The following is a 14,599-nucleotide window of genomic DNA, read 5'->3' on the forward strand; positions in this document are numbered from 1 at the left end:
AAGAAAGATTGCAAATTATTATTATTTTTTAAAGTAGGCTTCCAAATTAAAAATTTTTGTAGAAATTTCTCTACGAATTTTTTTAAAAAAATTGTAGAAATATTTCGGATTTTTAAAAGTTTTTTTTTTAAAATATAAAGATGCCTTTATTTCAGTTCCAAACAATATATATGTACGGTAAAATACAAATTTATATTTCATTGATTTAGAAAGCAATCAAACGAGAAGGGGTAGGTATGAAATTTATAAGCATTGAAGATTTAAATACATTTTTTTTCCTTGCATTCACAAGGAAGGTGTTACGATACAAAAATTCAAAAGCCTTTTTTTTTTTTTTTTATTATTAAAGTGTTTTTGAAGCTCATCTGTGATCAATTTGAAATTAAAAAAAAACATTTGTTAGACGTTGAATTCATAACAATTCGAATCACCAAGGTGTATGTCATCCAACGGGAGCTCATACTCTTTCCTCCCGACCTATTTGACTCTCTCGCATCACTTATTTATGTCATATAAAGTTATAAACATAGTTAAAATTCAGTTCAACAATATTGTTGGGTGCAATAATTGTCACTGTTTGGTAAAGCGATCCAACCGTGGTGCTTGAGCTGCTGTGCGGTTTAAGATATTTGAGTTGCACCATTACCACCAGCTATAGCTTTTGGTAAAGCGGCAAGCACTCGGTCCTACAATTGGTATCAGAGCTAAGATCACGAGTTCGATTCTCATTGATTGTACAAAATGCAATTATTGGGAGGGAGATTATTGGGTGCAATAATTGTCCCTGCTTGGTAGAGCGATCGAACCGTGGTGCTTAAGCTGCTGAGCGGTTTAAAAGATTTGAGTTGCACCATTACCACCAGCTATAGCTTTTGGTAAAGCGGCAAGCACTCGGACCTACAATTGATCACGTGTTCGATTCCCATTGATTACAATGAGTGCAATTATTGGAAGAGAGATTGTTGGGTGCAATAATTGTCCATGCTTGGTAGAGCGATCGAACCGTGGTGCTTGAGCTGTTGTGTGGTTTAAATGATTTGAGTTGCACCATTACCACCAGCAATAACTTTTGGTAAAACGACAAGCACTCAGTCCTACAAATACATAACATAAATATAAAAAAAATTAATTGATATAATTAATAATCGCATTAAATAAATAAATTATATATTTTAATATTGAAATTCAGCTCAACAAAACATAACATAAACATAAAAAAATTTAACTGCTATAATTAATCGCACTACATAAATAAATTTTATATTTTAATTTTTTTTTCGCCGATATTACATATTCATATTATTGGATACTATAATATCATGTATCAAACCAATTAAAAGTAATGTTTAAAGATGTAAGGCTGGCTAGAATCATCAAGTGAGATCACGAGAAATGAAATATTTTTTTGACTTTAACACCAACTTATATAGATGAGTGCATTAAATAAACGATTTTTCCATATTTTGGTAGAGCCACATAATTAAAACGAAATTTCATTGAAATAAAAAGATCAATATTCACATTGGTAAAAACCTGTGTGGGACGGTCTCACGAGTTTTATTTTGTAGACGAATATCTTATTTTAGTCATTTATGAAAAAATATTACATTTTATGCTAAGAGTATTACTTTTTATTGTAAATATTGGTAAGATAGACCTGTCTCACAAATAAATATTCGTGAGACCGTCTTACAAAGACCTTCATTCACATTTTACTTGTTTAGTCCATTTGAAACAATACTTTAGTTAGTGGTTAGATTGGGGACACGAGGAATTAACATCTAATTAAGGACCACAGTAATTAAGTACTTTTGGGTTGACCCTTGGGTTAATTGATAAAATATATTTCCTATTTAGAAATGTGAATTTACAAATTTGTCATTTTATTATTCAACATTATTGCATTTTAGTTATGACATAAATGTAAATGATTTGTCGATATAATTATCATTAAAACATTTTGTATGTGAATATATATATGAATAAATCTACCTAATTATTTCTTATCTATATGTGTGAATAAATCTATTAGTTTAGAATTGTGAATTTACAAGTTTGTCATTTTATTATTCATCATTATTGTATTTTAGTTAGGACATATATGTAAATTACACTTATCATTATGCAGTACTAAGTAAATGGTAAATAATATATATTTATCATCAAAACATGAGCTTAATTTCCTGAAACAATGGAAATGGAATGACCAACAATGGCCACATTTGGAAATGATTTGGAAAGGCAGGCATTCGCAACAATTTTCTAGGATCAAAATTATCGACAACTATTTTGTTGCTATAAATGCCTGAAAACACACTAGAAAATACACGCTATATTAGGCTACGGTCTGTACTGTTTTAAACACTGTCACTATAATAAGCGACGATAAGTAAAACCAGGGGCGGAGCTAGGATTCAAAATTACCTGGGGCTGACTCCGTCCCATGCTGCATTTCATAAAATAAATAATTAACTAAAAAATTCAAATAAAAATATGTAAACATTGAATTAATGAAAACATAGAACAAGAGTATTTAATATTTAATACCTTCAAAAACATGGAGCTAAAACGCTACTGAAGTTGTGCTCTTCGATTCTTCTTAGAATAAAACTCATTAATTATTAAATCGTTATCAATTTTTTCAACCAAATCTCGTTCGATGTAGATTACCATAGAATCTCCGAAAAACTCTGCTTCCATCTTGTTACGAAGAGCTGTTTTAACAAGTTTTATTGCTGAAAATGCTCGTTCCGTTGTTGATGTAGAAACAGGGAGAGTTAAAACAAGACGAATCAACCTGTCAGTTAAATAAATATATCAGATTCGATAAATAAGTAAACGACGTAGATAAAAATATATAAATCACATGTGAATCAAATCGTAGGTTCCTGACTTATTTGTCTCAACTAATCTTCGACATAATTCAGAAATAGTTGATAAATTCTGAAATCTTTCATGGCCAGCAACATCAAGTTTATAGTGATCCAATTGCATTCTCAAGTGATGCAAATCTTGTGAATCGAAATCAAGATAATAGAATTTCTCAGCAAGTCGATAGATATTGTAGTGACCCGTTCCAGGATCACCTACTAAGCAAGAACTTAAGCATGCACTTTACTTAATAACAGTAATCAGAGATAACAGCGGAAATAGTCAACAAACTATAAATATACAATCCAATCGAAGTCTATAATAACTCAACTAAAAATACAAGTACAACCATATCGAATCAAAACAATACCGATAAACTAAACCAACCAGCTACTCAACGTCCTCCTCCTGCTCCTCCTGAGCTGTCCAACCTGAGGCCTGCCCCGTGGAAATGGGGTGTCCAAGATAAACAAAACCGAGGACGTGAGCGATAAGAACGCCCAGTACAAAAGTATGAGTATACAGACCTATATGAAATGCACATGCTATGATCATGATACCGGGGTAGTCAAGAAACAGGAGTCACAAAAGGATCTCAACAATGCTCAGTCTAGAGGCGCCAAGTGGATAGTGCCGCGCGGTCCAACCTCTGGGTCACTGCATCCACTACAAGACAGACGTGGACCTAAAATGTCCCGGACCACCGAAGCCCTCCCGACCCGTCGGCCACTGTGTACTCTCGGTGTCCATGCGTCCACAAGACAGGGCTGAGCGGCCCCAAGATATAGCTTATCTCGAAAGAGATACAGCTCAACAGTAAAGGCTATCTCAAAGGAGAATACGGCTCAACGTGAAATGCAACGTGCAGTAATAAACGTGACATAATAGCATGCATCATATGACATATATCAATGCACCACATAATCATGCAACACATATATGAATGTATACTCAACCAGGATATCTCGGATAGTACTTTCGTACCTCTATCACTGCAATCCTAATCCACTGGAACAACCAGACAACAGGTCTAATCCAAGCCTATTCAACAAGTGAAAACCATCACTAAACTTATCTACCAGACTTAACTAGATCATCCTGAGATAAATACTGATAAAATTCCAAACCTTCGTCCGTCGCTAGCCCGCTGATGCCGCTAGCTCCCAACTAGAGCACAGCTCTGCTACAAGACCAGCAGCTCCCCGCTAGTGCCCAAAACTCGGAAATAAGACTAGAACCTGTCAGAAACGACTGAAATGCTATGGAACTCTCTGAATTGGCGAGTCAAAATGAGGAAATCCGACCACTATTTATAGGCCATGTTCGGATCGTCCGAACCCTCTTCGGAACGTCCGAACTCTTACGTGTCCATTGGCTCTTGACAGCTCATGATCGGATCCTCCGATCATACACTTCGGACCGTCCGAACATGCACGTGTCCAGCTGCTCTTGACACCTCATGATCGGATCCACCGAACCCACTTCGGACCTTCCGAACTCTTCGGTGCTTCCGAACCATCTTCGGTCCGTCCGATCATGACCCTGGTCAAAATTACACATTAAACCTTCTTAATCACCAATAATCCGTTAATTACCCAATTTGGAATTCGGACTACTACATTCTCCCCCTCTTAAAAAGATTTCGTCCTCGAAATCAAGCTTAGAGGATGAACAAAATGAAATAACAATCATTGTTATTACATCTCAGAGACACCAAACACTTGGCTACAAACTGGTAAACACTTCTCTTCATACCTTTCCACCAAAACTTGGTTTCCAAATCCTTATACATTTTCATGCTTCCAGGGTGGATACTCAACTTACTCCTATGAGCTTGAGATAAAATCTCATCTCTCAATTTAGAATCTTCTGGAACTACGATTCTTCCTGACAGACACAAGGTTCCATCTGTTTGGATTGCAAAACCAGATGTGTGGTCTCCGTTAGCTAACCTTGCTAACTGTTGTTTCAACTCTTTCATCTCTGTTGGTGCCAATCTTCATTAAATCTATAATGTTGACACGGTTCCTACGTCTCCTTTCATCATGATCTCGGTGACGTCCTCCATCACGATCTCTACGATGATGTTCTCGGCCAGCCTCATCGTCGCCATAACGGCCATGTCCCACACTACCGTGACTGCTTCCATCTCCTGACATCTGAAAGGAAACTAAAATCAACTCCTAAATCCTCAAAACAGAATTACTAATGTCCCAAAAATCTTTGCATTGCTCTGATACCATAAATGTAGTGACCCGTTCCAGGATCACCTACTAAGCAAGAACTTAAGCATGCACTTTACTTAATAACAGTAATCAGAGATAACAGCGGAAATAGTCAACAAACTATAAATATACAATCCAATCGAAGTCTATAATAACTCAACTAAAAATACAAGTACAACCATATCGAATCAAAACAATACCGATAAACTAAACCAACCAGCTACTCAACGTCCTCCTCCTGCTCCTCCTGAGCTGTCCAACCTGAGGCCTGCCCCGTGGAAATGGGGTGTCCAAGATAAACAAAACCGAGGACGTGAGCGATAAGAACGCCCAGTACAAAAGTATGAGTATACAGACCTATATGAAATGCACATGCTATGATCATGATACCGGGGTAGTCAAGAAACAGGAGTCACAAAAGGATCTCAACAATGCTCAGTCTAGAGGCGCCAAGTGGATAGTGCCGCGCGGTCCAACCTCTGGGTCACTGCATCCACTACAAGACAGACGTGGACCTAAAATGTCCCGGACCACCGAAGCCCTCCCGACCCGTCGGCCACTGTGTACTCTCGGTGTCCATGCGTCCACAAGACAGGGCTGAGCGGCCCCAAGATATAGCTTATCTCGAAAGAGATACAGCTCAACAGTAAAGGCTATCTCAAAGGAGAATACGGCTCAACGTGAAATGCAACGTGCAGTAATAAACGTGACATAATAGCATGCATCATATGACATATATCAATGCACCACATAATCATGCAACACATATATGAATGTATACTCAACCAGGATATCTCGGATAGTACTTTCGTACCTCTATCACTGCAATCCTAATCCACTGGAACAACCAGACAACAGGTCTAATCCAAGCCTATTCAACAAGTGAAAACCATCACTAAACTTATCTACCAGACTTAACTAGATCATCCTGAGATAAATACTGATAAAATTCCAAACCTTCGTCCGTCGCTAGCCCGCTGATGCCGCTAGCTCCCAACTAGAGCACAGCTCTGCTACAAGACCAGCAGCTCCCCGCTAGTGCCCAAAACTCGGAAATAAGACTAGAACCTGTCAGAAACGACTGAAATGCTATGGAACTCTCTGAATTGGCGAGTCAAAATGAGGAAATCCGACCACTATTTATAGGCCATGTTCGGATCGTCCGAACCCTCTTCGGAACGTCCGAACTCTTACGTGTCCATTGGCTCTTGACAGCTCATGATCGGATCCTCCGATCATACACTTCGGACCGTCCGAACATGCACGTGTCCAGCTGCTCTTGACACCTCATGATCGGATCCACCGAACCCACTTCGGACCTTCCGAACTCTTCGGTCCGTCCGATCATGACCCTGGTCAAAATTACACATTAAACCTTCTTAATCACCAATAATCCGTTAATTACCCAATTTGGAATTCGGACTACTACAGATATGATCAACATTAAAAAGCTTAAAGTTTTCTTTAGGTTCCAAAGCACAACTAAGTTTAAGAAGTTCAACTGCCTCATACTTGAATCTATTATTAAGCTCTTCAACTTGAAAATCTATTGCAGCTGTAAATACATCAAATCGATAGTGGTGCTCAACTGTGATTGAATCAATATGTTGACAAGAACGGCCTGTACCAGATTTATAACGAGCTTCCATGTGAGGCATCTCAATGTCATACTTGACACAAACTTCTTTTACATGACTAAGTAGGAAATCAAATCCTTCTTCTCTCAAAGTATGAAGCAAAGGGTACCTCAATATTACAATCTAAGCTTTTTATTCCCTTCATAATCACTACAAACAGAGAGAGCTTACTCTTGACTACAAAAAACATTCATCCAGTAGATTAAATATTTTCAAAACTCCCACCTCACAATCAGATTTAAAAAAACAGGAAATTTGGATTTGAGAATTGATAAATACCTTTCTTGTGTTGGTTGGCCCTTGAGAATCGAGAGTGGAACCTGAGACTGGATTATTAGACCACTGGGCACTGGAGCTTGGAGGCGTGAGTGAATAGGAGAACCGAGAATGGGATTTGGGAATTGAGGGGTTAGGAGTCTTAGGACGTAAGGTTAGATATATTTTTTTATTTTGTATATTATTATTATTATTAGTAATATTAATAATATTATTTTATTTTGTATATTATTATTATTATTAGTAATATTATTATTATTATTCCAACCATTTACCATGTTTGTTCTTTTTTTTTTATAACTATGTAGCAAAAAATGAAAAATAAATAAAAATTAATGGTGCTAATAAATTTTTTTTTAAAATAAAACATAATTATTTTCAATATAAACGACGTTTTTTATTAAACCGTGGCTAAAAAAACGACTGTTTTGTTTAAACCGTGGCTAAAAAAACGACTGTTTTGTTTAAACCGTCGTGTGTTTATAACCGTCGCAAAAGATTACGACGGTTTAATAAACCGTGGCTAAAAAAGCAACGATTTTTAGTAAACCGTGGCTAAAAAAACGAAGGTTTTTATTAAACCGTGGCTAAAAAAGCGACGGTGTTTATTAAACCGTCGTTTATTTTATTTTGCGACGGTTGTACCGTCGCAAATTAGCGACTATTTGTAAACAACCGTTGTTAAGTCATCCGTTTTTTTAAGTGTTTCAACTTAGAAAAGACTATCTCAATTTTGGCAAATATTAATATCAATCCAAGTAATTAGGAAATTGGACTGAAAATTTCTGATACCTCGTATTGACTTGACTGGATGCCATGAAAAGTTGCTATGGGTTCAACTTAAAACATTTTATAGACCATTTTTGTCGTAAAATGAATTTTGCCTTTAATATTATACATATTTTTATCGAGTAATTGACGTTATCTTGAAAAATATTTAAAATTACATTAGCTATGGAAAACATATGTTCAAGTGTTCACAATTGTATATTATTACATTTTTAATAAATTTTCTTTTCCATTCATCTCGTCACTTGTCTGTAAATCGAGGAAGAAAAGCCATTATTACACATTTGGTGTGTTCTGTCTTGCTCTTATGTTAACATTTGAAGGGTTTTTTTTTTAATAATTAATTTAAAAATAAAAAAAATTATTTCAAAAATATTCAAAATAGAGATATGAGAGGATTGAAGAGAGAAAATTAAACTGAAATGATTCTAAAATATTGTTAGTTTCATATGAACAAAAGCATTAAGAGTTATTGATAATTTTTTTAACATTATGCTTAATATATCGATCAATTAATAATCAATTAAATTAATAGAAATTAGCTTAATTGTCGCTAAAAACATATAAATTCCAATATATTGGAGCAATTCCAAATTAAATACATAGGATTCAATTCATTTTATGACATATTGTTGTCGTTGTTATTATCAATTAATTAATCTATTTCCTATTTAAAAGTGTGGATAAATATATTATCTTACATTTATAAACATACATGTTTGTTATTTTATTATTCAAAACTATTGTAATTTAGTTAGGAGAATAATTGAAAATTATACTTATCATCATGTCTCATTAATCGTATGGGTAATAATATACTTAGTAAAAAATGCGTGTTTTATTACTTGAAACGGTGGAAAATGGAATGAGAAAATTTTGCAAAATAAATGCTTCAATCGATATCGATATCCCCTAAAATTACCACATATAGCCGGATCCGAGCTCATATATGAAATTGGCCTAGCCCGTTAAGAGTTAGACGTCATTATTAACTAGGGGCTTGAAAATTTCGAACATATAATCTTTTTCAAAAAAGATCGAGCTCAAGAACATATCATATAGGTCAAGCCCATGAAAATTACGACAGTTTACAAAATACATTGATTTTTGATTGTTAGTTTAACATAGAAATCAGTCCATCCCAACAATAATCATTCATTTTTATCCAGAAAACAAAATAATTATATTTTTTTCTCATTTTTTTTTCGTTTAATTTTGGTTGATAATCTCGGTAGAGGTATAATGACTAAATTTGGTGAGCTACCCAAGTGGGATAAAACACAAAATTTTTGAAGTTGGCCCCTGTTTGCATGACGCAATGACATACGTCATGAAATAAAAAAAAAAAGGACAACAATAATGCATTCCAAAGCAGTCAGTGTTTCTCAAATCTATGACCCATCTTGCACTAACTGCTGTGCGAACTCGATCCTTCTGTTCTTTTCCCAAAAATACACCTCAAATACACACACACACGCACGTGTGTGTGTATTTTTCAAAGCATATGTTATTATAAAATTCGATGAAAAAAATATAATTTAATTGAGGTGTCTCATTAAATATTATTTAATTCTAAGAATACCGATGAGTTCGTTCCTTGGAAATGCTGTTGGGCATGGGTTTGGTATTGACAAATTGTTTTATATAATTAAATTATTCAAAAATTGTATAAAAATATATTTTCTTTTTTTTTCCTTCTATAGAAAATATGTTAAAAGTATTTCATTTTATGCTAAATTATATCTGCAATTTAATATTGTAACGGAGGAGAGGAGCATGTTCATTTAAAGCCTAAAACAATAATAAAAATGAAGCATCTGAAATTTTATAAATACAAAAGATTATCATATTGTAATATTTTGTTACCAAAAAATTAACTAATACGAATTGAACCACATCACACACGAAGAACTAGCTAGCTACTTATATAAGATTATTTATTTATAAAGTAGCTAAGCCGTTAAACAAAATCTTCGGGGTCGGCGCGGATATACATGGAGTTGGGGAAGATTTCTTCCCGAGATCAACGAGAGATTTTTGTTGCCCTTTGAGGTTCGGCAATGAGCGACAAAACAGTGGATTTGATATGGTTGGGGCTGAGACCCGCCTCTTCAATTTGGTCATTCTGAGCTCCATGATCAATGTATCTGTCTGGTAGAACCATTGCCCTCCACTGCATCAACATAGTAAAAACAAAACCATCGATCAAAATCTGAATTCTGTTTATGCATGTGATCATGCGAGTCTTGTATATAGTTAATCTACAAAAGAAACAATCTTACCTTGAGATTTCCATCAAGTAATCCATTCAAGCTCAAGAAGTGCCCGACATGCGAACCAAATCCTCCGATCGACCCTTCTTCGATACTAATGAGGACCTCATGATCCTGAGCCAACTTCCGAACCAGGTCTCCATCGAGAGGCTTGCAAAATCGTGCATCCGCAACAGTGGCCGTGACGCCATAATTTTCAAGAAGTTTTGCTGCTTCTAAACAACTTTGTACCATTGTTCCAAAACCCAAAAGTGCCACTTTACTTCCCTTCCTTATTACCCTTCCTTTGCCAATCTGTGTAGAAAAGGAATGTAACATTAAGATACAGGGACGAATCAGCAATATTTAATTTGGCCATTTAAACTCGAAGAATTAATGGAGTTTGTTTTTGGAACAAATTATGCAACATGTTGAGAATCAGGGAAAAAAAAGGTTATTCTATTATACCTCCAAAGGAATTCCTTTGTTATTCGGAGGTAGAACCGTGCCCACACCATTTCCTCTGGGGTACCTGATGCAACTAGGCCGGTCATCTATGATCGCAGCTGTGGCTATCATGTGCATCAGCTCAGCCTCGTCTGATGGAGCCATGACTATCATGTTCGGTAAACAGGCCATGTAAGTAGTATCAAATGCACCACAATGAGTCGGGCCATCTGCTCCAACGAGTCCGGCCCTGTCCATGATGAATCTCACCGGGAGTTTCTGAAGGTCTACATCATGTATCACCTGTATCAAATCATCACCCACTGGTAAAAAGACCGAGTACTTGATAAGAAATTGGCTTAGAGATCAGGTTCTATTTTTAGTTCTTTTCACCTGATCATAGCCTCTCTGCAAAAAAGACGAGTAAATCGAGCAAAATGGCTTGATCCCTTCAGTAGCTAGACCAGCAGCGAAGGTGACAGCGTGCTGCTCGGCTATTCCCACGTCAAAACACCTGTCGGGGAAGCGTTTCTGAAATATGTTAAGCCCGGTGCCGCCTCCCATAGCAGCATGAATTGCTACAATCTTGTCATCTCGCTCCGCTTCAGCTATCAAGGACTCCGCAAAGTATTGAGTATAGGAAAGCGTATTCGATTTACCCTTCATCTGTTTCCCTGTACTGGGATCAAACTTCACTACACCTGATCAAAATAAAACTCTTATACGTGAGTAAAATCATACTTTCTTGTTGCGGAAACCCGATGAATTAGATTCTTGTGCACACGTACCATGCATTTTATCGGAAGCAACTTCAGCAGGAGGGTATCCTTTGCCTTTTTCCGTGACAATGTGAATCATTACAGGCCCTGGTGCTGGCATCTCTTTTACCTTCTTCAAAATATGGACGAGATCTTCCACGCTGTGACCATCCACGGGACCTATGTAGTATATGCCGAGATCCTCAAAAAGACTAAATCCAGTTCTCCCTGCCATCCCTCTAACCAAAGTTTCCATCTTCGATGCTACATCATGAGCCTGGCTTCCTATTTGTTTTGTTACGCCCTGTCAAAAAGTTGAATCCCGTGAAATCTGATTCAATAGCATGGACAGGACAAAAATTTTGATGCAGGAGACAGTTCGAAAGTTACAAAACAACTTAGGGGAACATTAATAGTTACGTACTCTAGCTGCTTCGCGAAATTGGCGAAATTTTCGGCTGGCTTGAAGTCTTGTCAAAGCCTTGCTCAACGCACCTACAGGAGGTGCAGGTCCATCGACAGTTGCAGTCGGTAGGGAAACTTGTTTGTTGTCGTTCAAGATGATGATGAGATTAGAATCAAGAAATCCGGCATTGTTCAATGCTTCATATGCTTGTCCCCCAGTCATGGCCCCATCACCAATAACCGATATTACATGGTTTTTCTTCCCTAGTAGATCCCTTGCTACTGCCATTCCTGAGGAGGACAAAAGTTTTCTCTCACATAATTAAATAAATCTACCTCAACAATCAGTCTTATTCTTATCTTAGTGTAAATGGTTACCTAGGCCAGCTGAGATGCTAGTTGAACTGTGACCTACACCAAAGGCATCATAAGCACTTTCTTCCCTCTTCGGGAAACCAGCTAGCCCGGAAGTCTGTCTCATCGTATGCATTCTCGATCTCCTCCCGGTTAATATTTTGTGCGGATACGTCTACGTATGATGCATAAAACCAATCATCAGACTCTGGCTTCATACGAGAAAATCGACCTTACGTAACCAAACATACATACCTGGTGGCCAACATCCCATATAATTTTGTCATTAGGTGCGTCGAAAACGTGATGGAGTGCGACAGTAAGGTCAGCCACACCCAAGTTTGAACTCAGATGGCCCCCTGTTTTCGACACATTGTAGACTACCTCTTCCCTTAATTCATCAGCCAATGTTTCTAGTTCCTGTAAGGGGGGAAACATTATTAAAACTAGAATGTAACAATACGTTGAATGTAAGAAAACAACATATTTAATTCCATAAAGAAGTTCGATTTTTTTTTTTAATATCTTTTTTCATGGTTTATTTGGAAATTACTCGTAGTAATAGTTACCTCTAGCACAGAGAAGCCAAAGTTTGAAATATTGACGGCCTTTTGTATTATCATGGTTAGTCAAGAAAATTCAGTGGTAGCAAATTTCATGCACTCAAATTTTGGATTTTTTTAAATATTTATTTATTTGACTAAGTATTGTAATACTTAGCCAAATTCTATTCGCCACCCAGTTAATAAAATTAATTTACGAAAGAATTTTTGCACCTAAATAACAGCAGTAATACTACATGCAACAGCAATTGTATTATAAAATTTTGAAATTTAATTATAAAATTTTCTAATTATATAATTTTTGAATCTTAGAAATTTAATTTATTAGCGTAATACATGTTTTGCACAATTGAATAATACATCATAAAAAAAATAGTATTATATTCGTGAAGTTTACCTCAATAGAAAGGTTTTTCATGTGAACGGGATAGTTTACGGTATCCAATATAGGAGTTGAAGGCATTTCTCCTGTAAAATTGAGGGGTCTTGTTATCCTTCCATTGCCATCGTTGTCCTCTTTGATAGCTTTAATCCCCGAAAACTGAAAATCAATGGTTTCCATGAGCTTGACCGATGATATTTAGGCCGTGATTGTTATATAAACAAGATGACTTCGGCACTATTTCTGCTATATATCATGGTTTACTTGTCGAACTATACGCTATGTTTGTTACTTTACCCAAAGCTACACTCGATGATAATAATAACAATAGTGTAACATGCATAACTCAAATGTGTCGAATCACATATACCATAGCTTACGCGTCACGTTTCATTTACTCTCCCCAGACATGATTGTAGATAAAGAATGGAAATTTTACCTTCTGCCTTGTGCTGGGAAGTGTGGAAGATGATGAAGATAGCAAGCTTGAATTATCATGAGAATGGAGCAACTGAAAGAAACTATTCCTCACAACGCCACAAGAAGCCATATCTGATATTGCTTCGAAGTTGGAGATTTTGAGAGATATATACCTCTGTATATATATATAGTTTTTTTTTTTTTTTTTGGCTCAAGCAGGAGAGATGGCTAGATGATTAATGAAATGAGACACTGTAATTTATAGAATATATTCGGCAGAAAAATAAATAAAGGTATGTTCAAAGTTCTGAGGTGTCAACCAAAAATCAAAGTCGCCTGCCATAATATATTCTACATAGCAGATATGATACTTAAATCGAAGAAAATATACATATATAAATCAAAGGGTCAAATGAAGTGCACTGGAATTGATCAAATTCAAAAAAGCAAATTATTTGTTTTCAAGTCATATTAGTCGGCCTGCCAAGCCTTTCAGTTTCTATGGATAACATTTAATTCATGCTCAACCATAAATAATAAACATATAATCGATTTTGATATGCTGCACACTCATCATGTACACTTATATTAGCATCGTACATCCAATAGTTGGAGTGTCATCTCATCGATGCTCACATAAATGTGTCCGATGAATGTGCGACATATCAAAACTGAACATATTGAGATATTCGATCCGGACTTGTATATGTAATTTATAAATAAAAAATAAAATAATATTTTTCTTGGACTGTATCTAATTTAATTAATTAATCAATAATTTTATGATACTTAACCTAGTGAGTTGTTTAAATTAATGCCGGGCAATGTAGGCCAAAAAAGTCAGGTAATTCTATAAATAAATATATATATATTTTTTGGATTTTCTACGATGTAATTAATTTCCGTTCATGAATGACATTCTTAGTTTACGGTCGCCAAAGTTGATTTGTCTTATAATTAAATATAGGCAAAAACTTATGTGAGACGGTCTCACGGATCTTATTTGTGAGACGGATCTCTTATTTGGGTCACTCATGAAAAAGTATCACTTTTTATGCTAAGAGTATTACTTTTTATTGTGAATATGGGTAGGGTTGACCCGTCTCACAGATTATGATCCGTGAGACGGTCTCAAATGAGACTCACTCTTAAATATAAAACGAGATTTAAATGTTTCTTTTTTTAAAAAAAATTTCCTATTTATTAACTTGACGAGACGA

The 14,599-nt window shown here is 35.9% G+C and overlaps 1 protein-coding gene across 1 annotated transcript; it reads right to left on the reverse strand.

Moving 5' to 3' along the window:
• Positions 1-9,601: 9,601 nt before the first annotated feature.
• Positions 9,602-13,638, reverse strand: LOC140805900 (probable 1-deoxy-D-xylulose-5-phosphate synthase 2, chloroplastic). Its single transcript, XM_073162260.1, has 10 exons — positions 13,399-13,638; positions 12,975-13,118; positions 12,270-12,434; positions 12,039-12,189; positions 11,680-11,951; positions 11,286-11,559; positions 10,891-11,198; positions 10,519-10,800; positions 10,081-10,365; positions 9,602-9,971 (listed from the first exon to the last, which is right to left on the reverse strand). Exons 1-10 carry the CDS (start codon positions 13,507-13,509, stop codon positions 9,822-9,824), a joined length of 2,142 nt encoding a protein of 713 aa, XP_073018361.1. The 5' UTR covers positions 13,510-13,638; the 3' UTR covers positions 9,602-9,821.
• Positions 13,639-14,599: the final 961 nt, after the last annotated feature.

Source organism: Primulina eburnea, chromosome 11 (genome assembly GCF_022965805.1).
Source record: "Primulina eburnea isolate SZY01 chromosome 11, ASM2296580v1, whole genome shotgun sequence".
Lineage (NCBI taxonomy): Eukaryota > Viridiplantae > Streptophyta > Magnoliopsida > Lamiales > Gesneriaceae > Primulina > Primulina eburnea.

What these genes read in the sequence shown, in the direction of transcription:
- LOC140805900 (XM_073162260.1), bottom strand. Translation starts at nt 13,509, where the DNA reads ATGGCTTCTTGTGGCGTTGTGAGGAATAGTTTCTTTCAGTTGCTCCAT. An exon ending in TAGCATCTCAGCTGGCCTAG is followed by an intron (nt 11,952 to 12,038) that starts GTAACCATTTAC and finishes TGTCCTCCTCAG; the next exon opens with GAATGGCAGTAGCAAGGGAT. An exon ending in ACAAAGGAATTCCTTTGGAG is followed by an intron (nt 10,366 to 10,518) that starts GTATAATAGAAT and finishes TTTTCTACACAG; the next exon opens with ATTGGCAAAGGAAGGGTAAT.